A 25,663-nucleotide genomic window follows, 5' to 3' on the forward strand; every position below is an offset into this window, starting at 1 on the left:
TGCATAGTATAAAAATAAATTAAGTAGAAGCATGAAAAACGTGTGATTAGGATTGAAGATTTTATAAAAAAAAACAAAAAAACATGTGAATTCATACCATGACCACTTATTAACAAATAACACCAAACACATAGATAATAAACATCTATAAGCTCATGTTAAATGTACTTTATCATACCGTCTGGGGGTCTGTTAGAGGTGGCCACCACCACCACTCCGGTTTTGAACAGTGCCTCAAACAGCTGCTTCAGGATCATGGCATCAGCAACATCAGTCACCTGAGAGAAGAGAAGCAGAGAGGAGGAGAGCAGTGTTCAGGTTCAGTGCAGTCTGCCTTTTCATGCCACACACACACACACACACACACACACACACGCACACACGCACACGCATGTGTATATGTTTGTGTTTGCGTGTGTCTGATGTCAAATCAAGCCGTCAACACTTCATGTTTATTAGTCTCTCTCAGGTGCTCTCATTCAGTCCTTTTTATCCGATCAAGGCCGCTTAGACTTTCGCGCGCACACACATCCCTAACCCACTTGAACTGACTGCAAAATGGTCACAGAGCGGTTTTCTGCAGAGGAAAAGCAGCAGATCTGAGCTGATCAAGTGAGCAGACAGGGGAGCGACAGGATGCAAGAGCGAAAACAGGAGAAGAAAAGAAGCATGAAAACAGAGCAATATTAGTCAGAGCAGGGGTCATGATTGCAAACAAAGCCTCTATCAAAGAGGGGGTCTTATAAAAGAATATGAAACATGTGTGCCTCTGTGTGCTGGGTGAGCTACACACACAAGGTCACACAAAGTTACAATACATAAACCCAATTCAACTGTCTGCTGCCTTTTTCATCTACATCATTTCCATGAATCCTCAATGAACAAAGGTCGATGAAAAACACTGACGCAAGGACATTTATGAGTCGCTGGCTGTTAAATGAAGAGCTCTGACCTTTCTATTAGTAATCCAGTGCTCTCACTTTTGTTCTTATTCTCTCATCTCTCCCTTTTCCACCTATGTTACTCTTTTGAACATCCATAAAGGGAGAAATCATGGTACTGTGTGATGGCCAGTAGTCAAAGCAGCATGTATTAAACTCATTTGATTAAACATGATGACTGACTGAGGAGAGTTCAGAATGGACTAAAATTAATTAAGTCAGATCTGTCTTTTGCCAATTGTGATTAAAATCAATTGAAATGCTGCATTTACACTTATAAAAACATGAAAGCAATCTTTAGACAATAAGTGATTGTCTTAATATGGTATTTCACTAAATGGTATTTTTCTAATCTCAGGAATATGATATATATAAAAAAAGTTGAGTAAGGGCTTTGATTTGTCAGAAACTCAAAAGCGAGAGAGAAGTAGGTTTAATACTCTGAAATGACAAATATTTGAGGCTCATCATATATGATATTTTTAAAATTAAAGAAAACAAATCTCAAAAAAGGATTTAGAAAGTCTGCTGCTGCTTCCGAACAAGAAGTTATGCAAAACCAACTGAAGAAAGGTCAGATTTTATAATTGTTCTCCAAAAGTGACTAAGCTGTCTGAAGTTGGTTTTACAATCTTCAATCTTTACACTAAATTATGAAAAGTTTTCTTACTTCTTGAGCTTTTTCACATGTTGTTACAACTGCAAACCTCAAAGTAAATCTCTTGGAATTCATATGAGACTAACACATGTCAATGTCCGGAGAAGTGTTTGCCTGTTTGTCTTTATAAATAAGAATTCATCAGCAACTCTCCATGTCTTACCAAGTCTTTTTAAAATTTTGACGGGTTCACTTTATCACATGAATAGAATTTGATACAAATTATTTATTTCACTGAAGCTCTGGCAGTAGGTTCAGAGTGGTTGAACCTATACCATGATCTCCAACAGACTTCCTGGCAGTCGGCTTGCCCTGTTTAGCTCAATCCATCTTCCTATAAAGTCTAACCAGCTTCTCTAAAAGCATCTCCATATTATGGTGAAGCCACTATATATGATCAGGGTGATGCACAGTGTTAGTTTTCTGTAACACATAGCATTTTGCATGAAGCCCTTCAATTTGGACTGGGTCTGTGCAGCCAGACAGACCTGGACGTGTTTGCTGTGCCCTTTGGGGCTTTGGGACACTCCTGGTCTCAAAGAACGGATGTTGTAACTCTGTGAAGACTCCTGCTAGTCAAGTCGCTGAATCCAGACGCTGGCCTGCAACATGAGCAAGCAGGTGTCCGTTGCACCGCCCTCTCCCCTTACCTATTTTTCCTGTAAATAACAGGCACTTCTGATTGCCATACCCACAGCATATGCCTCCTTTCATACTCTGAAGAGTCTTCTGCTTTTGCATATTAGCTCCACTGCCCTTGCCAATACTTGATTAACATTTGTGTTAAAGCCTTGATTTTGCTGAGAAGAGGTGGCTAAGGGCATCAAATTAGAGCGTGCACACGCGAGCCAGTGATTGTGAGTGAGCGTAATGAGAATCAACAGAAAGCCAAGGCTCTGTGTCTCTCTGAAGGGGCCCCCGTGTTTGCTGCGACCGCAGGATTTTATTTTCATTTCAAAAGAATCATTTAAAAATGACCTTTTATACTGCATGGATTTGTTTATTCATGTGCCCTCAACATGGTCACGGTATGAGGGGCAATATTGATTGCTGGGTGAGTAGAGAGAGAAAGGGGGAGAAAGAATGGATCCCCACAGAATGAGAAGGGTGGAGGGGGAACGATGTGGCACTTGTGGAGCACAAAAATAATGGTGCAATCTCTGTTAGTCGTTGGCAAAATTTAAATGAGCAGCCAATTACTCAAGTGTGTCAGTTTGTAGCGAGGCACACGGGTGCCAAATGAAGCCTCTTTTGATGTTACACCTCTTTATGTACACAACCTATGAGTAATTTCACCAACGGAGGCTGCACTGTGACAGAGACCATAAGACAATGCTGCTCAAGCATCGTCTTCCTCTTCCTCTCTCTCGCCGTCTTCCCGTCTTTCCATCTCGGACCTCTCGACGGGCGAGTATTCATTAGGAGAAACCGAGAGAAAGGAGGGAGGGGGGGCTACAAATTACTGATAATGGCACAGAGCTAATGAAGAGAATGGAGAAATGTCATTAGCATTTAAGAGGATAAGATCCATCTGACCCGCCACCGCCAGTCGCTTTCTAGCTCCACTCACTTAAGGAAGTAGGAGAGCGCGACTGATACCCGGAGCCTCATTTGCATGGCTGAGTGGAGGAGGATGCTGATTGGTACGGGCCCTGAACCCACACACATGCATACACACACACACACTTCCTCAACCTCTTGTTTATGCATCCCAAACAACGCATGTCTGCTTGTTTCCCCTCCATTCACTGGTAGCAACAGTTGACGAACTGGAAACTGCGAAGCCAGGCGAAGGCGAACAAAACAAATCAATGAGAGCATGCAAACAGCGCCGTGGCTCAAAAAAGTGCATGAAAAGGAGCCGCTCTTGATCCTCGCAGACACATGGTGTTATTTGAGGGAGCAACTCCACCTTGGATGACCTCTGACCTACCCCCATATTAACTGTAATGATATCACTGAGAGGAGCAGGATGTGTTTTTGGCTCGGCTGATGGAAAAACAGAAATGTGCACTCTTATTTGCTGCAGCAGGATGACTAACCAACCTCACAGAGAATAGGGAGAGCTTCAGTCGAGACTGGCTCGTCTGACACCAAAGGATAGAATAATGAGAATTTCTGCATCACTAATGAATGAAGGTGCTCTTTACACCCACAGGAAAAACTTAGAAGTTATGCAAGCCAACACTGAAGTACACAAAGACATATACATAAAGGCTATATAAAGACACAAGTGAAAATACTCAAGCGTGGTGGATGTACTGTTAAGAACTTTCATCTGTGCCTTGTGAAATTTCTGCTATGTTCATGGGTAACCACTAGGTGTCCCCAGTTCTGCCTTTTTTGTTAAGTCCAATATCGCAAAGTTGAAAAGATAGTTAAACAAAAAGAATCAACATGAAAATAGGGATCACTCTTCCCTCTGAATTAAAGACATGGTTAAAACAATTCAAAACCCTGTATTTACTTGGTTGTAGTTGGTAAAAAGTGTCATTTCTGATACAAATACTCATTCTTTCATTTCTTACTGTACAATCATTTCATTGTAAAGTAACAATAACTGTAAAAAGAAAGACAAAGGATGCATAGTTTCTCTTTTGTATTTTTTAACAAAAATAATCTTAATAGCATGGAATGCTTTTGTATTTAGCTGGTTCTATGTCTAGACTTTCTAACAAAATGCTTTGATCCAAAAATTTCCATTGTAGCTCTGGCTGCATGTTTAAAGTTGTTGACCTGCTGGACGGTGAACCTCTGGCTCATTCTCAAGTCACTTTCCAAATTTGGCTCCATCTATTACCCAATCACTTCGGAGACGTTTTCCCCACACCGCCACTAAAACGCCACTATGGATGGCGTGTTCAGTATGGCAATTAGTCTAGCAGTTCATACTGAACTGCTAGTTTTCTGCCACAAGTAAGCCAAAAAGTTTACTTTTTAGTCTCATTTGACCAAAACACCTTCTTCCACAGGTTTCTGTGTAGACTGCTTTCAAACTGAAAATAAGACTTTTCTATGACTGCCAGATTTGTGGAAGGCACTGATAATAGTTGTCTTGTAATAGGCATGACTGTAGATCTACTGAAGTGTTACCATGGGCCTCCTGGCTGCTGCTCTGATTAATGTTTCCTTTGCTCAAACTGTCAAATTAAGTAGGATGGTAATTGTGCTATACTTTTTACATTTTTAATAATGAATTGAACATAATTCTCAGAGATTCTCAAAGCTTGCTTTATGAACTTTATATTCATGCTGTGTTCATTGATTTTCATGATTCTGTTTGTTCGCTGATCTTGTCCTTCCACTTTAAAAATTCTACTTTGTGTTAGTCTAGAAGATGAAATCACAACAAAACGTATTTAAGTTTGTGGCTATTATGTTACAAAAGTCCAGAAATACATATTTATCCCTCCGGCGTATATAATAATTCTCATGCAGTACATTCATTTGTATGATAGCTTTTTATTTTTATCTTAATAATGACTTGATGTAAAAGATTAATATTTATAGTTGTTATTGTCTGGTAAACTTCTTAAGAAGCCTTTTAGAACAAACACATTATCTCTCAGCACACACATTAAAACAATGTCTGTAATGCACTTGCTCACCTGAAACTCATCAAAACACAACAGGCAGATCTCACTGCTGATCTCCATGGCAACCGGGGATATGGGGTCATAGTTGAACATTTCCCCTAGCCTTCGCTTCGGCAGGCTTTGTTTCCTGCGGTGGATCCCTTTAAGCAGAAGACAAATGTCAGGAAAATCTTAAAAGCGCACCTGCGTCGACAGCCGAAACTACTGACGGCGCTGAATAAAGCTGTAATTTCACCTGGATGGATAATGGCAGACAATTAGCACGGGGACAAACAGATGGATAAATATAGGCTCGCCAATGCACTATGAGCTTAAGAAGAAAGAAAAAATTAAATCAGAAAGTCAAAATGTAATGAGGAAAGGGAAGTCGCTGCTTACTCTTATGGATATCCAACATGAAGCTGTTGAAGTGGACTCTCTTTTTGCAACTGTTTTCCACATGGGAGTAAAACAAATCCATGAGCATGGTCTTCCCTGAGCCTGAAGGGTTCACAAAATTGGAGAAAGTAGGAGATTATAATGACTTGGTAATAACAACAAACCTGTCAGTTGTAAAAAGAAAAAAAAAAACAACAAAGATGGTTTGTTTTATTGATTAAGCCATAACACTGATGCAGATTCTTACCAACATTTCCGTATATATAGAGACCCTTAGGTGGTGGTGGTTGTTGTGGAGGAGGTTCCTATTTGTGGGGGGTAAAAAAATTAATTATCAGCTTTTACAATAATTTGTAACCAGTGAACACTCCTTCATAAGAAGGTCCTGGCCATCACAGCACTACAGACAGTTTTAAAAGCATTTACAATGAGATGCACTTATTCTAAGTTTTTAGTCTCTGATAGTTTTCAAAACATTCAGCTATCACCCTAATAATATCCTGTTTGAATTAAGTATTAACTACTTATCAAATTTAATTTCAGATGCACTGGTCAATAGGTCAATTTTTTTCCCCTTAATTTGGATTGGTGGAACTGAATAGTCAGATTTCTTTCTCCGGTTATTGGATGCATCTAAATTAAAAGCTCCAAGGTTTTATTCACTCTGTAAATAACAACAACGTGTACTTTGATGCAGTTCTTGAGTTAAATAAAAAAGCAGATAAAGATTTTGGAAGCTTATTTGTATGTATAAATTGGAATAATAATCTTATCAAATTTAATTTCAGATGCACTGGTCAATAGGTCAATTTTTTTCCCCTTAATTTGGATTGGTGGAACTGAATAGTCAGATTTCTTTCTCCGGTTATTAGATGCATCTAAATTAAAAGCTCCAAGGTTTTATTCGCTCTGTAAATAACAACAACTTGTACTTTGATGCAGTTCTTGAGTTAAATAAAAAAGCAGATAAAGATTTTGGAAGCTTATTTGTATGTATAAATTGGAATAATAATCTTATCAAATTTTTTCTTTTTTACTTTTTACTTTTCTTTTTACAGTTTTCTACAACTTTCTCATCATCCGAGTGCCAAACATTGAACTTAATTTTGTTTTTATCATCCACATGACCTACCCATCCTGCAACAAACCCAATGACGAAGTAGGTTTCTAATTCAGAAGTGTGGAATGTATTTCGGCATCTAGACTGAGTAAGACTGACTGTATTTCAAGATCTAGAGCAGCTCACAGATTAAGAGAGGACCAATAAAATCAGGTTATTAAAATTCTTAACTTACAAAAAGTAAACTGAATAATAAATACATTTGGAATTTACATCATTTCCAAGTTAAGTTTAAAATTCTGATACAGAAGGGCCAGACATGCTGTAAATGGACCCTTTTTTGAATTTCAAGTGCTTCAATATTTTGTGGTAACTCAAAATCCCCCAAAAGTTCTGATATGTATGAAACCCATGTTTTGAGATTAAATATACCCCACCTTGAAAACTTTGCATTTTATGGAATACAGTCCTAGCAAGATGCCAGAGCAAACGCCAGAGTGATTAGTTCTGTTCTCCCGCTTCCCCACCTGTTACTGCACACTACCGGTCAGCTGGCTGACAAGAAAGCAACTTAACCTTTTCCTTACTTATGCAAAATATTTTCTGCAGGAACTTGAAAATCCCTATTAAATTTTGATATATTTTTCTACATTTCTACTTAAGTTTATGGACAAAGTATTTACATAATTAAAATACATTTAAAAGATAGCATTAGAATATCTATAATAATTCATTTGTTCTACCAATTGGAAGCAGCTACATTTTTCTCTTGTGACTAAAAGTACTGAGATGTTTTGATTTTTGCCTAACATACCGTCTCATACGTCGCAAAACAGTAACAAACTCCCTATTTCAGAATATAACTAAAGCATCATTTAATAAACAAGGTACGCCAAGGCATAAAGCCAGCACTACAGTGTGAGGTTTCATATGATCCAGACTGGCCCGCTGCAGGAGACGAAGACAAAGGGGATCTAATCAACAAGACAAGCCAGGGTTCCCACGAAAGAAAAGCATCATCAGAGGAACAATGGGGGGATTTGTCAGACAAAACGGAGAGGTCTGGATGAGGCTCCGTATGAGATGGAGTGGACTTGTGTGCACGGCCCGTTTAGCGCTGCTAATTGTGATACGGTACTGTAGCATTGAGGTGCTGCTGGAAGTCATTGTGCTGCCTGCCTCTTATTATCAAAAAGGTCTTTGCTTCAAAAAAACCCATCTTCTGTGTGACCGAACTGAGAGTACAAGAGAAAGCCAACTATCACAAAGGAGAACGAAGCGTGTAAATGTATCTGCCATCAGTTTGTTCATAAACAAAATTTACTTATAGCTCATATAAGTCTGTGGGTGGCTAAATTATAAGCTTTAGGAATGCTGCCGTTGGGCTATCTCCATCTTTGTGACCGGACAATAACGAACTGCTTTGGGATTAAATGCCTCTTTCTAAATGGAAAGAACTGTCCTCTTAATGTTTAATTTAGAAACCATTTCATGAAGATGGTACTTGGAGTCCAGATGCACTTGGTCCCCACAGCACAAGGAGCACTTGACTCTGATAAATGGCAGCAACGGCAGATGGAAACCTAAATTAATAGCCTAAACTTGTTGCTTCTTCCCTCCTCTTTTGATTGCCACCCCCCACCTCCAAAAAAAAAGCTTCTCCTAAACTCGTCACGAAAAACTGAAAGACCAAAAGGCTTTCCCTTCTGCTATGGCGTAACAGCGTGCGACTTCTCCTTGACTTCCCAAACTGCCCTCCGGCATGGCGGGGTAATTGTCAGTGGTGGCTGGTAGCCATTCTGCCACGGCAGAGTGGAGAAGGACAAGGCTCTCCCTCAGCGACTTTGTCTAGCTAAGCTCCACGGGCCAGTCTAGCCTCCTGGTGGACGATACAGACTGGCACATGAGTGAAAAGTTCACATGCAGGACATGGACCTTCTTGTCTTTTAAATTACTCTATTTTTTTTAAGCCAAAGATGCTGCATTTCACACCAGAGTCATCAGAGAGGAGGTTGTAGGAGTCCAAGTTAGGCTTAACTTTAATGCAGGAGACTCTACACTGTACGTTCGACTTAAAGAGGACGGCTCGGACTAAACAATAGTCCATTGTCAGTCAACCATCCGCAAAACCACGCCACATTGGGTCAATATTAAGTCAAGTGTACTCTCCTCACAGACTCGGTCAGTTAGTGGGGACAATGGCGGCACTCTCACAGGGAACGGACACCGAAGGACTGTGGTATGACCTGATTTAAACTGGAATAATTGCGTAAGTACGCAGTCAGTGAGAATGTGTGTGTGTGACAGACAGAGCAAGAAATAAGGTGCAAAAGGAGAGGGGTGACGGGTGGGGCAGTCTGCACTGGTGTTGATAGCCTAACACCAAAGCATTTGTCAGAAGCTCAAATCAAAAGCAAAAAAGACAAGAATGGCCCAAACAATAGGGATCCCCTCATTACTGCATGGGGACGGTGAGAGAGCGAGAGGGGTGCCGGGACAGGCCCAGCAGGAGGCCTGCCCTGCTGCCTTCCAAAATCTCTGCCTAACCCTGTGTGTCTGTGCCAGCCCACCAACAAAAACATGCAAAAAAAAAAAGGAGACTCCCAGCACCAAATAGGAGACAGTCAGCTCCTCTGACCTAAAAACAACAACAACCCCCTGCATTATGCCGCTCATAACTCACACGCACAATAAACTTCCCAGACCCCTACCCTTCCTTTGACCTGAACCCCATGGCCATCACTGGAATACAGTGCAGTCAACTGTAGTTCTCCCAACTTTTAAAACATCAGTTGTCTAAACTGAAGTTCTCAAAGGAAATCTGTCCCGCTTTTAAAACCCTCGACATACAGACTCACTCTCTGATTTTCTTTAAAAGCATTTGGCTTTAGTGTCATTTCCTACAGAGCACAGACATTATACCTTTTCATATCTTATTGCTCCAAAGAATTTCTAAAAGAAGAACAGGTTAGAACAGGTTTTCCTTTGCATTTAGTAGTTTACCTGGCCTATGCTAAATTCAACAAAGCTCAGAATTGTGGCAGAGAGCCAATGTAGTAGCAACTTCAAGATCTAGGGTAACTTTAGAGTTACAAATACTTGTCAACTCTGACCCAAACCTTAATGTTTTTGCTTAGAATGCTCAAGATGGATATTTTATTTGTCACACTGACTTTAAGCAAACATCCAGAACATCCACAGTTAAACTGGAGGCGTCACTTGAAGAGGGCTGTGGATAAGACAAAACCACACAAGGTAGAGGAAAGGCTGTCAAATCAAGATGTGGGATGCTGACTTTAACATGATGTACACGTTCTAGAGCAGTATATTAACGCTGTATTTTTGAAATTTTGTATCAAATAATGGATAAACTTCAAATAATCTTAACAAAAATGAAATAGAGATACATGTTTGTATTCTGTTCCTTGGAAGTGCTAATCTTTTATATGTGCATAATTTATTTGAGGACACCCAGTTTCTAAATCTCCATTAAACCACATTAAAAAGGCGACTGGCATTCCAAATAGCATTGAACTATGGGAGGATGTGCATCTTAGGTTCATTTGCCCGTCCTGTGACAGGCAGGGCCTGTTCAGGGTCTACCAAAATTTAAGACTTGCCATGTTTGTCTCCTGGACAATAGCATTGATTAAAAAGTATTCAAAGACCCAGTGTGTACATCTGCAGTGTTTTTGCTCATGACCATCTCAAAAGCAACACATCTGCTCTTCTATCCAAACAGAGACGCAGTGCATCTGCTTCAAGATGTCCTGTAATAGTACTATGGACTACCTCCACCAATCAGCCAGTATAACATTTGGTTACCATGGAAACTGAATGGAGACTGGTGAGTAAGCATGCTGCTTCTATATAGTTACATTGACCTTTTAGGCATATTGCTGTTATACAATTTCATTGATAGTATCTGGATGAGGAGAGAAGTTGTAGAGAAGAGGAATATGTGAAATTTATTTAATTTGATGATTGTTGATATAACCCAACAAACTGCTTGTTACTTGTCTCACTGAATGAAATACTATTCAAATGTGATTTTATAAGAAGCATCTTACTAAATTAAAAGGAGCAGCACCATGATTCTGCAATAAATACTATTATGCACAGACAATAATTATTGTCCCTATATGTACTGTGTTAATGCAGTAAATAATTTAACTCATATTATGAAATTGTTATGCTCAGCTGTAAATCTGACACACATAACAGCAATACAGTTAAATTACCGTTTTGGTTGTTGTGGCATCATCATTTTGAGGTTGCCTGCTGTGATCTTTGTAGTGTTGTGTTGATAGAGGGTTCAGGTACATCCTGTTAGTGTAAGTCTTTAAGGTTTGCTGCAGTAGAGCCAGCCGCTGGAGAACATATTTCTGCTGAGCGTCCTTCTTTAGGGAGCCACTTTGCACAAGCCGCTCAAAGTGATCCACAATGTCACCGGAACAAAGAAGATCTGTAGCTGAAGTGTCCGAGGAGGAGAAGCGGGATGACACGGAGAGACAGAAAAACCCCCAACACCTGGGACCTTCAAAGTACAGTGACTGCATTAATAACTTTACAATGTTTATAAGTTTGTACAGACATCAAAAACAAGCCCATTAAACATTTTAGAAATTACCAACTGAACTCTTACCTTCTGCGGTGACACTCCGTGGAAGACGGCAGATTTTATTTACAGATTGAGCTCGTTTTGTCAACAAAAACACTGCAGAGGACTTAGCGACGGCTGGAACCATGTAGGACGCCATGATGCTTCAAAGCGCTGCAACTTTATTGAGACACATAACACTGTATCTTGTAACATTGTCAAAAAATAAATTAATAAATACAACGGGTTAAAAAAAAATCAAAAGATAACTATATTATAAAAATAAATTTAGCAAATTACTATTGAGTAAATTACTATTATTATCAGATTCATATTATGTATGAAAAATATAAAAATAATTTATTTCATTTATATTGTCCACCTAATAAATAATTTTATGTTTATGACTTTAAAAGGTTCGTTTTACAACTATTGTAAGAGGAACCTGTTGTTATTTTAGGTGGTCCTAAAAGAAGAAGATAAAAAGATATACTAGAGCCTTATTGTTTTTCCAGCAAGTTCAAGTTCCTGTATTAAATTGTAAATTTCAGTAGCATTTCAGGATTTCAGAAAGCCCAAGTGAAAAAAAAATGCTATCATTGTTCCTTATGAAAATTATGAAGTTTGAGTTTTAGTAATATTTCCAGGAAAGATGAATGTTTTCATCTTGAAGTTGTTTAATTCAATTTTAATTTCAATACATGTTCATAAACTGTACGCAGGTTTTTGCATACTGTTGTGCAAAAACTGTATGCAAGTTTTTGCACAGCTTGCATACAGTTGTATGCAAGTTGCATACAACTGCATACACAACTATTAAAATTACTTAAAATTCACTTGAATAATTTTAACTCAAGTGAAAAGTTGCCATCCAAGAAATTATTCAAGGAAGAGTAAAAAAAAAGTATTTCATAATAAAACTACTTACTGAGTGACTAATGCATCGGTCTATCGTTGAAGTGAGTAGAACCAAAACATTGACTACAGTCAATGCTTTGGCATAAATATTTAAACACAAAGTTTAATATTCCAGTTAGTTATAAAATAATCAAACTGGACATTTTTGTCTTCTGTCTACTAATGATGACGACGATTAATTAAACCAACAATCCCGCTGGCGAGTCTTAAACAAGCAGAGCTTCAAACAAGTGGTTGAGCTTCGTCAGCTGAACCTCAGCTGATCGGAAGTACAATCTGTTAGAGTGTAGCAGAATTTACATAACGCACATTCAACATAAAAGCACATAGCAGATATTTAATATACTAAAATAGTAATTGAACATAAATAATGTCAGAAACCTAAACATTTAGTGATATTATATATATAATAAAACTTTTCCAAGTTTTTTCCCAATAAATTGTTTAAGTAGAAGGAAGTACTATGTTCCGGGTATTTTATTTTGAAGAACCGAAACATTAAGTACATATCCGTGTTGCGGCTGCCTTGACAGTATCCCTAGCTGATTGGGAGGACAGGGAGAAATGGCTGATGCTATAGCTGATACGAGAAGGCTGTACACTAAGCCCCAAAACCTAAATGACGCGTATGGACCCCCGAGTAATTTTCTAGAGATTGATGTGAGCAATCCTGAGACTGTCGGGGTTGGGAGAGGCAGATATACGACGTACGAAGTCAGGCTGAAGGTGAGGCTGCATTAACAAGTGCTAGTGACGTTAGCTTGTTAGCTAGCTGCACAAGCTAGCTGACCTGGCTTTTCCTTTTAGTCAAAGTTATAAATAATTGACATCAGTGTTGTCATCGAGGAAAAATCGTGAATGTTTACACTTAGTTCAAAAGTAATTGCATACTTGGGTATTATTTTTGAATAAAAAGTGTTTGGTTGTTAGCAATATTTGTGTGGCTTCTGGGTTTATCAGATATTACCTTAATTACGCAATGCTAGGCACTGTTAGCTAGGGTTAGCGTACATCCGAAGTTTTAAAAAATATTTTAAAATATAAGCAAGATTGGACAATATGAAAACTGAAATGAAACCTGAATTCGCTCGTCTGCAGAGGGAAGCTCAAAGCACCGATCTAAAAATAAAACTAGTCAAAGAAAAACACAGAATCTTAGATCTGGAGCTTCTAGAAACTGATTTTACACGTTCTCTTCATTAAAACAGTTAATATTTAAGTTAATATTTCAGTTTCATTTATAGAAACATTCTACCTACTCGGATAGTGAAGTGAAATGTTTGCTTTTGTTCAATTTCTCTAGAGTTCAGCGCTGTTATTCTTAACACAAGGTTTATATCTGTAATTAGTAGCAGTACAATAATGTTTTGAAATAAAAAAAACACCGCCACAAAATCTCATCATAAACTTGACTCGTGCTTGAGTGGAACTCAAGGCACACCCCATGATGACTGCAATAAATAGATAACAATTATAGTCGCACTAAGTGGTCTACGTGACTGATGTTCAGTTTGAATACCCTTAAAAGTATTTCATGAAAAAGACTCGGCACATCATTTCTCTGCCTAGGTCTAACTAATTAAGTATTACACAAAGTCTTGGACAGATTAGGTAACAAACACATTCGTCCAAGTGATTAGCACTTTACAGTGCTAATCACTATTGAATTTGGTGGCTTTGATTGGTGAAGTCAGTTCCTCTTGCGCTTACAAACAGGATGCAGCTTGCTGACAGATTCTCCACTTTTTTCCATACCTCCTACGACGCATTTCCTTCCTGCAACTCCGTTGTCAAACTTGCGGAGAAGTTCTGTCCTTCCATTTGTCTTCATTTGTTTTACAAATGCGATATTCAGAAATTTTATGGTAGCCCTTTGCGCTAAGGGAAATACTACATGGTGAAGTTAGGACGTTGATCACAGAAAACATACAATTCAAAGGCGTGGACTAATTGGTTTGAGATGACGTCAAAGCAAAAGCAGCATACCATGTTCAAATGCACATGTCGAACTGTGAAGAAGTTGGGCCACAGGAGGAAATAAAGCATTCGTTGCCTCATCTATCTGCTATGAAGTGGAAAATAGGCTAAAACTGAAAATTGGTCCTATCGCTATTATGTCAAATGGACCTAATTCTCTCAACAATGTTTCTGACACATTTTTGAAACTATGCTAGAAATGGCTAAGGCAGTTCTAAGGGAAATTCATCTTTTAAAAAATTTTCCTGCGAAACTTTGACTGCAAATGTGGTGACCCCCTGGTGACCCAGACCAAAGCAATCCACACTAGTTGGAGTCGGTTGGCTTTTGACCTATGGCGATGATGGTGGATTTTACATAAAATCAAGACAATTATGGCCAACCCTGACCATCTTCTTCATGGGACTGTCTGACTACAGCAGTGTGTTTTTTGTCAGACACTCTGAGGCTTCTCCAAAGCCTCTGCTATTACTGTAGCAGTAATACAGACTGCTACAGGAGATCTTACCTGCCCACATCCATCACCATCTACTTTAATGGTTTGATGATTAACAGAAATGAGCAATGAGGAAAATGAGGGCAGCAACCTACATTGCGATGGCAACAGCATATCCTAAAAGTTCTAGCCCTGGTCTAAGTGGTGTCAAAAATGACAGACATTGTGCTTTTGTTAAAATCTTCAGCAGAAACGACTCTGAAAAAAGCTTCTTTTTTTTTTTTTCTCAACTGCTTATCCAAATTTTAAAATTAAATAGCCTGTTTTAATTTAATGTAGGCTACAGGCCTCGTTAAACTTTACTAAGACAAATATTTATGTCTGAGAGACAAAATACGACTGTTTCAGCTATTAAACCATTTTCTGCAAATGAAAGACATTTCTTGTTGCTCATTTGCGTTTAATCTTGACGGTTTCACATTTCATTTTTTTTTTTTTTTTTTTACTGCTAGTGTAAAACTCTTTGGCAGTCACAAGACTCATCTGATTGCCTCATCTTTTATCTCTAACTTGTCATTTCAGTTGACTGACACCCCTGTAGTTAGTGACCTGAAGCATTTAGATTGGCTACCAGCCTTCAACTGTTTTATAGCTTCCACTGTTTCTTAAAGAAATGAATTTAAGGGGATGGAAGCTGTCTGCAGGCATTAGCCTCCAATATAAGGCTACTGTACTTGATTAGCGTGTTATAATTAGCATATGCGTGTAATCAGCATTATTGTGCACCTCATAGCCCTGTGTGACCCTCCTTTGCATAAAACCACAGAAGAAGCGGCGCATCTCTCACTTTTCAATAAACGTGGTGTCAACTTAGCTTTGCTTCTCTCCTTCTCCTTTCTTTAGCTTTCTTTGGAGACACTTTCACTCCATCTCCAGCATTTTAAGAGCGTTAGCCACAATGCCCTAGCCAGGAATGCATAGTATTTCTTTTGTACTTTCTTGCTTCTTTACTTTCTTCCATTTTTCGTCTGATTTCTTTTAGACTACCACAGCAGCAGCATCCTCTGCTAGGATATACAGTTTCTTCTATTAACTGTTTTTCCTGTTCTCACCACTGTCCTGATAGTCACCCCGAAATTGAGAGAGTCCTTGTGGCCGCACTGAGAGAGTCTTGCTTAATCCCCTCATTGAGAAAAGAGAAGAATGAAACGGGCCATGGTCTGGGGATGTGGGGGAGCTGGAGCATTTACTCCCCATCCTCACCCCCTACCCATGGGAGGGCAGAAAGCCACCCCTCTCCAGCAGCCTTCATCTCATCCGCTCCTATCCCGTTCCTCTCCCAGCTGTGTGCAGTCATTTGCCTATTTAATTGCATGGTTACTGTTGTTTGGAGTAATAATGTAAACATCAAAAATAATCAGGCATGTACGACTTTCTCACGGTGTGATGCAGTCGAATAGAAGGACTGTAGTGTTGTAGGAACTACTCGGTAAAGGATGTAGTATAAACAAACGTTTTAGCAAAAAATAAACATTAGTTTCCTTCTGGTTATTACATAGAATAGACAACCTGTTGTGCTCTTTATAGCATAACACAAGTATAATAAGCTTAAATTAGCTCATATTTTCTCAGGTAGCTAGCCTTCAGTGGGCTGCTTAGCAAACAGCTGCTTGTAGCTTAACAGCTTTACTTGGACAATGGCGCTGCCACAGAAAAACACACACCTCATGACTGTGTTTTTTTGTTACTAGAAATATTTCCAAACAGATTAATTTCTTTGCAAGAGGAGAAAACTTGTAGTGGTCCTGTTTCAGCAAGCTGACTCGCAGTTCTCAGCAACGTGTTAAGAAGGGGCAGCTTGAGAAAACTCAGCCTGGTACTTTCTCTGGCATCTTTTTTTTTTTTCCTCCATTTAAACTGTGGAAACAATCATAGTCAACATTTTATTGGTTTTGAAGCATTTTAAAACTTTGATAGTGGTAACTGACCCATGTCTGACAATAACTATCATTAAGCTGTCAGGTTTGTTTTGCATCTATGTAAAATATTGTCAGTTTGTCCTTTTGGCTTATATCTCGGTGTTTGTGTTTGGCTTGGGTTATCATGTGATTAGATGCATATTTGCAGTAACATTGAGGAATGTTGTTCAGCCACTTGTTTACTGATTTCAAACTGGTGATTTAAATCAACAAACCAGATCTTATTTTTTTTATTTTTTCCAGATAGGAAAGCAAAGTTACTTCTAGAAAATTACCTGTTTTCCTGAACTTTTCTAAACTTTTTAAACCATACATTTTCAGTCTCATAAAAAATTGAGAGCAGTAAAAAATAAAAAAATGGTACGAGTACACCTGGATTTTTTAAAAAATGTTTCAAATGTTAAATTGACATTTATTAATTATTATTATTTATTAAATATTTATTTTGTCTTCTTGTCACGGCATAGCAGTGAACTTAAACTACTACTCCAATTTCATCCACTTTTACATCTCATAATTTTAAGTGAACTTTTCATAACGGTTCATGAGCAATAATATCTGTATTTTTGCCCCCAATTCTTGATGCCTGTAATGGAAAGAGTTACTCCGCTGAATTCTATGAATTCTGCCATGTTCTTCAGTGTTAATGGTGTCTTTTGGTTGCTGGCTCTCTGGAGGAGCTTCCCAAGCAACAGAGTGTATTTTTGTTTGGACCCACAGCAAACCGCAGGTTGGAGCTGGGATGTGGGTGTACGAAGCGGAGGAAGGGGTGATGGGTATTACCAAAATTTCTTTTTTTTTTTTTTTTTTTAGTTGGTTCCCATCTCATCCATTCAGGGAAGCGGACTTTGGGATCTCACTTTGTTTATGGATAAGAGTACATAAAAGGGCTCTTATAGCTCTGTCTCTCACTCGGTCTTCTACCCCTCCTCTTCTCCCATAGCTTCTCCTCTCTCCTTCCCCCCCCTCTTTTTCATTTGAGTTCTGGGGTGGGGGCCTTTGGTCATTAATAAAATGGGGAGAGACAGGGAGTGTGTGTGTGCGGAGGAGGTGGAGGGGTGAGGGGGGGCTTGTCAGGCACAGTCAAGTGTAATCCAAAGTCTACAGCATCCTCTTCGACAACTATTTTAATGGAAATAGGGAACATATTGTATCAAGGCTACCATATCCTACTTGAAATGACAGTATCAAAAGTGGGAGTTGATACTATGGCAACAAAGCAGCTTTTTGCCAGATAGGCGAGTCGGAGAGAGGGTAGGCTGTCAGGCCACAGGGGCCGGCAAGCGAGGGAGCGAGTGAGAGAGTACACGTAGCGACGAGAGCAAAAGACCCGTTGCCCCAACGCTTTTGTTCACAGCCTTTTTTTTTTTTTTTCCCATTTTGGAATATGATGCAATGAGATGGTATTATGTTGCCATTTTTAATGCCATTATTCTGAAAGGGGGACTATATGGGAGGGGAGAAGAGGGGGGCGCACGGGGAAGGTTTAGGATGCGCACTTTCAAACTTGACTTAATCCATCCTGCTAAAAGCTAATGCATGGTGGCCTTGAACTGTTCTCTCTGGAGATGAGTGATCTTTGTCCACTCTCCCCCTTTCTTTCAGCGCCGCGCTGTTTTTTAAGGGTTCTGCCTCTTTTCAGGCCAGTTTCAATGAGCCCAAGGCATTGTGTCCCACACATTATGATTCACATGCTCTTCCTATGGAGCACAGATTGCACCTTGTACGCCCATAATTGAAAGTGAAGCTAGGAGATCTACTTTGACAGAGATACAGCTAGCTTTCTGCTTCTTTTTTTAGAACACGCTCCTCTTATATATTTTGCTTTTAAATATGACCTCTCGTGTTTCTCTCTTTGGAAACGGCTGGTTTTCGTAGTTTCCTTTCCTTTTTTTTCCCTCTTTCCCTTGCAACTCGAAGAGGCCGAGTGTGATGTTTTACACGGTCACTGAAATGCTAAAACCTGAACGGCGGTGGGCTGGTTCCGTGTTCCGATCGGTACGGAGGCCAGTAAGTTGAGACAGCCGCGCTCTAACCTCTAACCAGCCGTGAAGAGAACAGAGGCCAGGGAAACCTGATCTTTGACTCTCGGCACTCTCACGCACCGCCTCTTTCTGAGCGTTTTGTGCAAGCAAGAGAAAAAGAGAGTGAGACCTCTCAGATTTCAGCTCTGTCGTTTTCATCCCTCCCCTTGTCCCGAAAGGCCAATCTCTTAATCACTGGGTTTGAGGGGTTGAGGGAACCGAAAGTCCAGGTGACTTCCATAACTTCCACTTTCACAGCTGCCACCATTGTCTTGGCATGGCTTGGTTTCAGCTTCCTCACAAATAGGCTGCAAACCTTTGCATTTACATTGTCGACAAAGCCACTGGTCAAATCATGCACATCATCCCATGCATACTTTACAAATGTCAGTGTGCGCTTGTGTTTGGTCAAGTGTTTTCCTGTGTGCACATGATGGGATTAGAGTCACGGCGGTGGCAGATTACCTGTAACTGTGATCTGTTGTGGAGGGGATTAACTTCGTGGCACTCCACGCTGTGAAGTAACACGACGCAGCGGGGACGGACCACGGTGAGAGCAGTGCAGAGTTAATGCTAGAGCACTGGGGCGATAAAGCTATGATAATCCACTTCTCCTGTGACCTGAGAAGGAGGAGGAGGAGGAGGAGGAGCGAGGCCCTCATTGATGGCTTTACCTGGAGAGAACTTGAAGTAAGGGGCAAGGCTTTTTGAGACGTGGGGAGTTTTAGAAAAACTCTGTGGGAAAGTGGGAGTGGCAGAGCTTTTAATCAGCATGTAGAAATGGTCTGCTTTATGCGACTGTCACTTTAACCTTTTTGCTTTACTGTACTCTTGGAAACCCTCTGGAGACACTGAGGATTCTAGGTCATTTACAGTTGAAACTCAAGAACTTGATTTTTTTTTTAAATGAGTAATCCAAAGAAAGTATCAAATATGGCTGGCATGCATTACCTTAAAGTGAAGTTGTTTTGTGTGTGTAAATAAATAAGAACTGTCCTGAAACTCAGACATAGTACTGATGAACATATAGTGGATTGCAAAAGTGATTATAGCCATGGAACGTTTTCACATTATACCATACTGTAAGCATACAGTTTTTTTTTTTTTTTTTTGTTATACACCAACAAGAAATGAGGCATAAATGAGAAATAAAAAAAAAAGAAACTTATTTGTTACCAATTAAAACTTTCTTTGAACTTATTTTCTCTGGTTGAAATTCAACTGGGCCAATCAGCAAACAGGAGGAGTTGTGAACAAGGATGCCAATTTTCAGCGCTGCTTTAGAATTGTAGTCTGCAATGACTGTGGTTGAGCAATGGCAGGGAATGAAGCCATTTGTTGGTCATGCTTCCAAATATTGAATCGACATGAACGGCACTTCTCTTCGCAGGATCAATCTGGTGCACGATGTGCGTCATGGCCAAATGTGAGCGATTAAATTTGAACTTCAACAGAGTTCTTGCCTTCAGGAAATGAGAACCAAGGGTCCTCACTCCTGACCAACTGTGCAAAGCATAGAACGAGGGGCTGCTTTTTACCACTCCAAGTCTGGATTAAAGATTAAAAATTTCACAAAATGTCCGACAAGATTTACCATTAATGTGCCATTCAATTAGGTTTAATTTTCTTTATTAAAACTCCACAAGAGGAGTTTTACGTGACGCAAGGATGACTTATTTTGCAGATCGAGAGAAATAAGGAGCTAAAGTGCTAAAAGGAGAAACCATGAGTGCGAAAAGGCCACTTCTGCTCTGCCTCCTCCTCAATTAGTCTTGCACTGAGCAGATGCAGCTCCCAGCCTCTCCAGCTCCCTTGCTCTTCCTTTATGACCACATGTACCCTCTATTCCCTTTTGTTCAACCGTTAACTCTCCATCTCGCTTGCTGCACACAGTCACAGTTGCCTGCCCATCGATCAGGCTGCTGCTCGCGCTGCATTCATTCTGCACCTACTTGCTCAGTTGCTTCGCTTTTGTGATTCTCCCCTTTCCCCTGAATTCTGACCTTCTGTAAATGTGGCCTGCCCATGAAATGCTCATTCACTCCCTTCTTGTTTGTACATTGTCACAGGATGGCCATGTACCTCCAGGACTAGTGAAGAGCTTTGGCATTGTGCTGTAATTTGCTGTTTGCTTCACTGCTCCTGTCAATGTCGAAACATCTCCCTCTTTTAATTCGAAATTCACTCTCAAGTGCTTGTCAACAGCAACTTTGAATTACGCGCACACGTGTGGATTCACATACATGAATACACACAAACCCGGTATGCTTTCTGAGTGGAAAAAAGACCTTGGTGAGCAAAAGATTGTTGGAAATGTAAGTTGAACTTTTGTTTTCTGTTCCCTTGAGTCCAGTTTAAATTTAGTTGAATTCATTCTTTTTTTTTCCTACTTCTTTTTGTCCTTACCCAGCCATGTTTTTCTCCCAATCATGCCATTGCCCCCCAAAGTTCAACCCAACATTTTTGTTGTCTTTTTGTCTCGTCTAGTGTTCTCTACCCAGGCCTACCTTGCTAGTGGCTTTTACCCTAAATTAATTTAGGCTAATTATAGTTTAATCAATAAGGGCTGTCTTGCCGTCACTAGATGTTCATAACTACGGACTAAGCTGCATCCCATTTACCTTTCCCTATTTTAAAATTTGAATCTGTGAATGATTACAAATTAAAGATATTCCACTTGCAAAATGGAAAGTAAGAAGTTGCGCTAAATGACCTTGATCTTTGCACTTAGCTAAACAAGCCACTAAGGAATTACGTATAATGTAGCAACACATCAACTGCTCATTTAATGAGGATCCAAACAAATGTTACTATTGCAGCCTTCTATATGTGTAGTCTTAGGGTAGCCATATTGGATTTTGAGGTTAAGTTGGCAAAAAGCGTCCCACTTTTAAAGTTGAATTCCTACATCAGGAAACCTTCCACTAACATTCAGAACTATTCTAAGGAAACGGGTATCGGAATAAGTGTTTTAAAATGTGACCGTTCTGTTTGTGTTTGTCCTCAGACCAACCTTCCCATCTTCAAGCTAAAGGAGTCTTGTGTGCGGAGACGATACAGCGACTTTGAGTGGCTCAGAGCGGAGCTGGAGAGAGAAAGCAAGGTAAGCTTTCCATATAAGTTCATCATTACGGCTGTAGAGCCAACAGACTGTAATGTTGATCATACCTACCATGGAGGAGAATGAGAAAGAAAATGAGGTTTTGAACCCTTGAGTGGGTTTGATATTAAAAGTTTTAGGCTAGGTTCACACACTAGGTCTTGATGCTAAATTTCAATTTTGTGCTGCAATTAGAGTTTTAAAAAAAAACCCAATTAATTAAACACCACCACCTCAAAGCGACCCGCACGTGTGGAAGAAGAATGTTGACGTCACATATTGCAGTGATGGGATTGTGACTTGATCCGCTACAATGACTCAAACGTCTTTCACAATTTCATGAATGTGAATTTTGACCATTGTTAATATCTGAATTTAAGCCTCTGGCTTCGTATTCAACCTCTCATGTCAGTGCAACATGACCGTTCAAACTGCAGATGCTTTGAAAAAAAAATTGGACACGTATCAGATTTGGTTTCACCTTGGAAAGTGGCACAAATATGATTTTTTTTTTCGGGGAGTGAAAAGTCAGAATTTGGCCTTGTAGACTGTGTGAAAAAATAAAATAAAACCAGTCTGGGTCACAATCAGCTACTTTGTGAACTTAGCTTTAGATTGAGGACTCTGAAAAGTTCTTATAACCATATTGAATCGGATCATGCTTTCTTGGACTCATTAATTTAAAGCATTGAACTGATGGAGCCTTGTGTAACTGTTTTAACTCTGGCTGTTTTTTTTTTAAATTTTTTTTAAGGTGGTCGTACCACCTCTCCCTGGAAAAGCTCTTTTCAGGCAGCTTCCATTCAGAGGAGACGATGGCATATTTGATGACTCTTTCATCGAGGAGCGGAGGCAGGGTCTGGAGCAGTTTCTCAACAAGTAAGTCTGTCCACATCTCTGAAGTCTTCATCTTTCCTTTTTTTTTTTTTTTTTTTTCTTAATCTTGCTTTGAAGTTAAAATGATTTAGTCTTCACAAGTTGTTCTGTGCAGCTGCAGTTATTTGCAGCTCCTTCCTGAGCTGAGGTGGTACTTGAACTTTGCAGAACAATGAAACATTTTGTGTGATAACTACATGCAACTTTTTCACTTCTCTTCATATTGTTAACAAACTGAACCCTTGGAGACAGGTTGGCCTTTTTCCCGCTATCCTTCTTAATTCTCTTATAATTATCTTGCGAAGGACAAGAAAACCAAAAGAGGACTTGCGTGTGCACCCCCACAACATCTTTTTTTTTTTTTTTCCCACATTTGTTTTGTTGTTGATGTGTAATTTATGTTAATTGCAGCTCAAATTACAGCGCGTGGTTCCCCGGGATGGTGTGTACACCTCTGCTTATTTTTGATCCAGCATGTCCTCGTTTTCAGACGCCGAACAATAAAAGTTACAGTGTGATTGTAATCATTTGCCGTGATAGCAGACTTGGCCATTATCTTTGTTTCATGTGCAAATGCACCAGTGTTTCCTGTCGGAATATTAAGCGCGTAAAGACAGTTGAGAAAATTAGAAACCACAAATATGTTAAAGTAGAGGAAGATGATTTGGTAATTAGGATTTATACCCCTCCATCCCCCCGTCTTTGCTTCCTGTAAATGAAGCACTGCTGTTGATCATATTATTGTTCAGATGCATTACTGGCCAACATTGTTCAGTCTGTGATTGAGAGCATTGTGAAGAGTAATTCTTTTGAAATGCTAAAGATGATTGTTGCCGTGGAACAAGTAAGAGGGAGGAGAGAGGAGAACGATCACTTTTTGATTACGCCAGTTAAACATAATTTATACTTCAGGTAAGAGAGAAGAGCTCGAATCTCCCCTTTGAAAAGGCTTTTACGTTTAACATCCTCGTGGCTCTTGTCCTCTGGGCCAATGTTTCCATATTCACTAAGCAGAATCCGTTCAGGCAAGATCGGTTTTTTACTTTTTTTTTTCTTTTTCTTTTTTTTTTTTTTTTTTTTTTTATTCCTTCCCAGTCATTTCTCTGGTACTTGACCTGAAAATCGTTCTGCGCCGTTTCATCTCTCTGCAAATGTTTCCCCATCAGGGGTTAAGATGTGTCCATGTGTGCAATGTTATCGTGTTGATCTGCTCCGAGTGATTTAGCATTTTAAAGAATGTCATGTTTAAGGGTCTCAGGTGCACTGGTCCGTTCTCGTTATGCTGCTGTGCGTCATCTCAGCGGGCCTTCAAGGAAACCCGATGTCAGATTGGCTCTTAAGAAGGAATTGGCATTAAAAACAAGAATTTATAGCAAACCGGCTGTAATAATTGCTGACTTTGATTTGAATTCTCTGCTTTTGATTGTCTTTCAGATACAAACAAACAGTTTTGTTTGTAATTTGAGCAGACAAATAAATGACATTTATTTGGGTGAAAATTTGCAGTGAACTAAATTCTTAATGGAGATCTTGGAGATTATTCCTTTTTTAATTTTTTTATTTTTAGAAATGTAATTTCTTTACATTGGCACTTGCATGATTCTGTCTAGAGTGAAATGTTGTGAAACGGGTAAAGGAGTTGCGTTAAATTTTAATTTCTTCCAGTCAAGTTCTCTTTCTCCTTAGCTGAGGTTGGAAGCTTCGGATGTCGCAATACAATGAAAATCACATTTTCTGAAACATGTATCACTTGCATTACATTTGCGATAAGCCACTGTCAAAATAAGAAAATAAACACTTGACTCGACTTTTTAATTACTTTTTAAAATGGAATTAGTTACTTTTATTTTACCTTTTCAATGATATTCTAATTTGTGATGCACCTTTATTTTGTTACCCGTGTTGAAGTGGAAATTACGTTGACCAATTTAATGAGAGGTATCTAGAAAACTGTTTGGCTTGTAAAATACTGTTCATTGTAAAAAAAAATATATATATAAATGGTGTCACCCAGCGTATGCATCTTTTTTCTTTTCTTGCTGAAATTTTGCATCGGCTACATAAATCATAAAGTGTATCTGACCATCGAGTTCCAGTGAATTACATGGCCTTGACCCTACCAAATTCATTATTTCACCTTAAATAGATTTTCCTGACTATTTTTTTTTCTTTTTGCAAACGATGCACAAACAACAAGCTTTTTATCAGTGCCATTCAAATGATTCCTAATTATTTTCATTCTCGACCAGTTCAGTTTCCTATAACTGTGCCCTTCTCTCAATGGGAGTAAAACGATCTCTCTTGCGATTCTTTTCAGAGTGGCCGGACACCCTCTAGCTCAGAACGAACGCTGCCTACACATGTTTCTACAGGACGAGTTTGTGGACAAGAACTACACCCCATCCAAAATCAGACAAGCCTGAGAAAAAATTAAATAAATCATGGCTCTGCTTGGCCCTACAACCAAAAGCTTCTCTTCACTGCTCCAAATGTCTCTCAATAAACTTTTTGGCGACGCTTTCTTCTTTCCTACATTGTCTAAGATATTATTTCTTGTAAGTTTAATTGCTAATCACTGATTAATGTCTGTTTTGACCTTCCAAATGAAGTCAAGAATGTTCTATACACAGCTGTGGTCTAAAGTGATTCACGGATATTTTTTCTTCATGTCTAAAGATGCCACTAACAAAAATATATTATATATTTATCATTTAGCCTTGTCCTGAATATATTCCTTCATATGTTACTGTTGAATGAAACTTCTTTGTATGCAACACTCGTGTAATGTCCCACGCCATCCTCCATCAACGACTGGCTCATTGCTCTCCATAACCAGCACACACACACACACACACACACACACGCTCGCACATATTCGACGGACCTCGACTTTCAAGCCACACTTAGTTGTTGTCTTAAAAAGGATGCATGTGTGTGTCTGTGCGCATCGTGTCCACCAGCACCAACCCGATGATCACCATGTTTTTTCTAGCATGCAGTTTACACAGAGGGAGAACTGCAGTATTTCTACTGGCAATATGCATTTTGAGATTTGTATACTGCTGTGCCATTTTTGTTTATTTTGAAAAATTTTCCAATAAAACAGGTGAAATGTCTCCG

General features: G+C 39.3%; 2 protein-coding genes across 3 annotated transcripts in view; one reads left to right on the forward strand and one right to left on the reverse strand.

Moving 5' to 3' along the window:
• Positions 1-12,389, reverse strand: part of afg1lb (AFG1 like ATPase b) — a 31,532-nt gene extending 19,143 nt beyond the window's left edge. The window contains exons 1-7 of one of the 2 annotated variants that reach the window (XM_014993910.2): positions 12,162-12,389; positions 11,279-11,413; positions 10,875-11,170; positions 5,821-5,878; positions 5,574-5,675; positions 5,208-5,335; positions 179-278 (exon numbers count right to left, since the gene is read on the reverse strand). In XM_014993910.2, the coding sequence (XP_014849396.2) occupies positions 179-278; positions 5,208-5,335; positions 5,574-5,675; positions 5,821-5,878; positions 10,875-11,170; positions 11,279-11,393 (799 nt within the window). In that variant the 5' untranslated portion in view covers positions 11,394-11,413; positions 12,162-12,389. Of the gene's footprint in view, positions 1-178; positions 279-5,207; positions 5,336-5,573; positions 5,676-5,820; positions 5,879-10,874; positions 11,171-11,278; positions 11,627-12,161 lie in introns of those variants that run through there. The other variant, XM_088001948.1, reaches the window with a different exon arrangement.
• Positions 12,390-12,676: 287 nt separating this feature from the next.
• snx3 (sorting nexin 3) lies at positions 12,677-25,659 on the forward strand. The gene is made up of 4 exons (XM_014993912.2): positions 12,677-12,877; positions 21,575-21,670; positions 22,422-22,546; positions 24,861-25,659. The coding sequence occupies exons 1-4, from the start codon at positions 12,716-12,718 to the stop codon at positions 24,964-24,966; spliced, it is 489 nt and encodes a 162-aa protein (XP_014849398.1). The 5' UTR covers positions 12,677-12,715; the 3' UTR covers positions 24,967-25,659.
• The last annotated feature ends 4 nt before the right edge of the window (positions 25,660-25,663 follow it).

Source organism: Poecilia mexicana, unplaced genomic scaffold, assembly GCF_051168715.1.
Source record: "Poecilia mexicana isolate PSO_F unplaced genomic scaffold, ASM5116871v1 scaffold_21, whole genome shotgun sequence".
NCBI lineage: Eukaryota > Metazoa > Chordata > Actinopteri > Cyprinodontiformes > Poeciliidae > Poecilia > Poecilia mexicana.

What these genes read in the sequence shown, in the direction of transcription:
- snx3 (XM_014993912.2), top strand. Translation starts at nt 12,716, where the DNA reads ATGGCTGATGCTATAGCTGATACGAGAAGGCTGTACACTAAGCCCCAA. An exon ending in CGTACGAAGTCAGGCTGAAG is followed by an intron (nt 12,878 to 21,574) that starts GTGAGGCTGCAT and finishes GTTTGTCCTCAG; the next exon opens with ACCAACCTTCCCATCTTCAA. An exon ending in CTGGAGCAGTTTCTCAACAA is followed by an intron (nt 22,547 to 24,860) that starts GTAAGTCTGTCC and finishes GATTCTTTTCAG; the next exon opens with AGTGGCCGGACACCCTCTAG.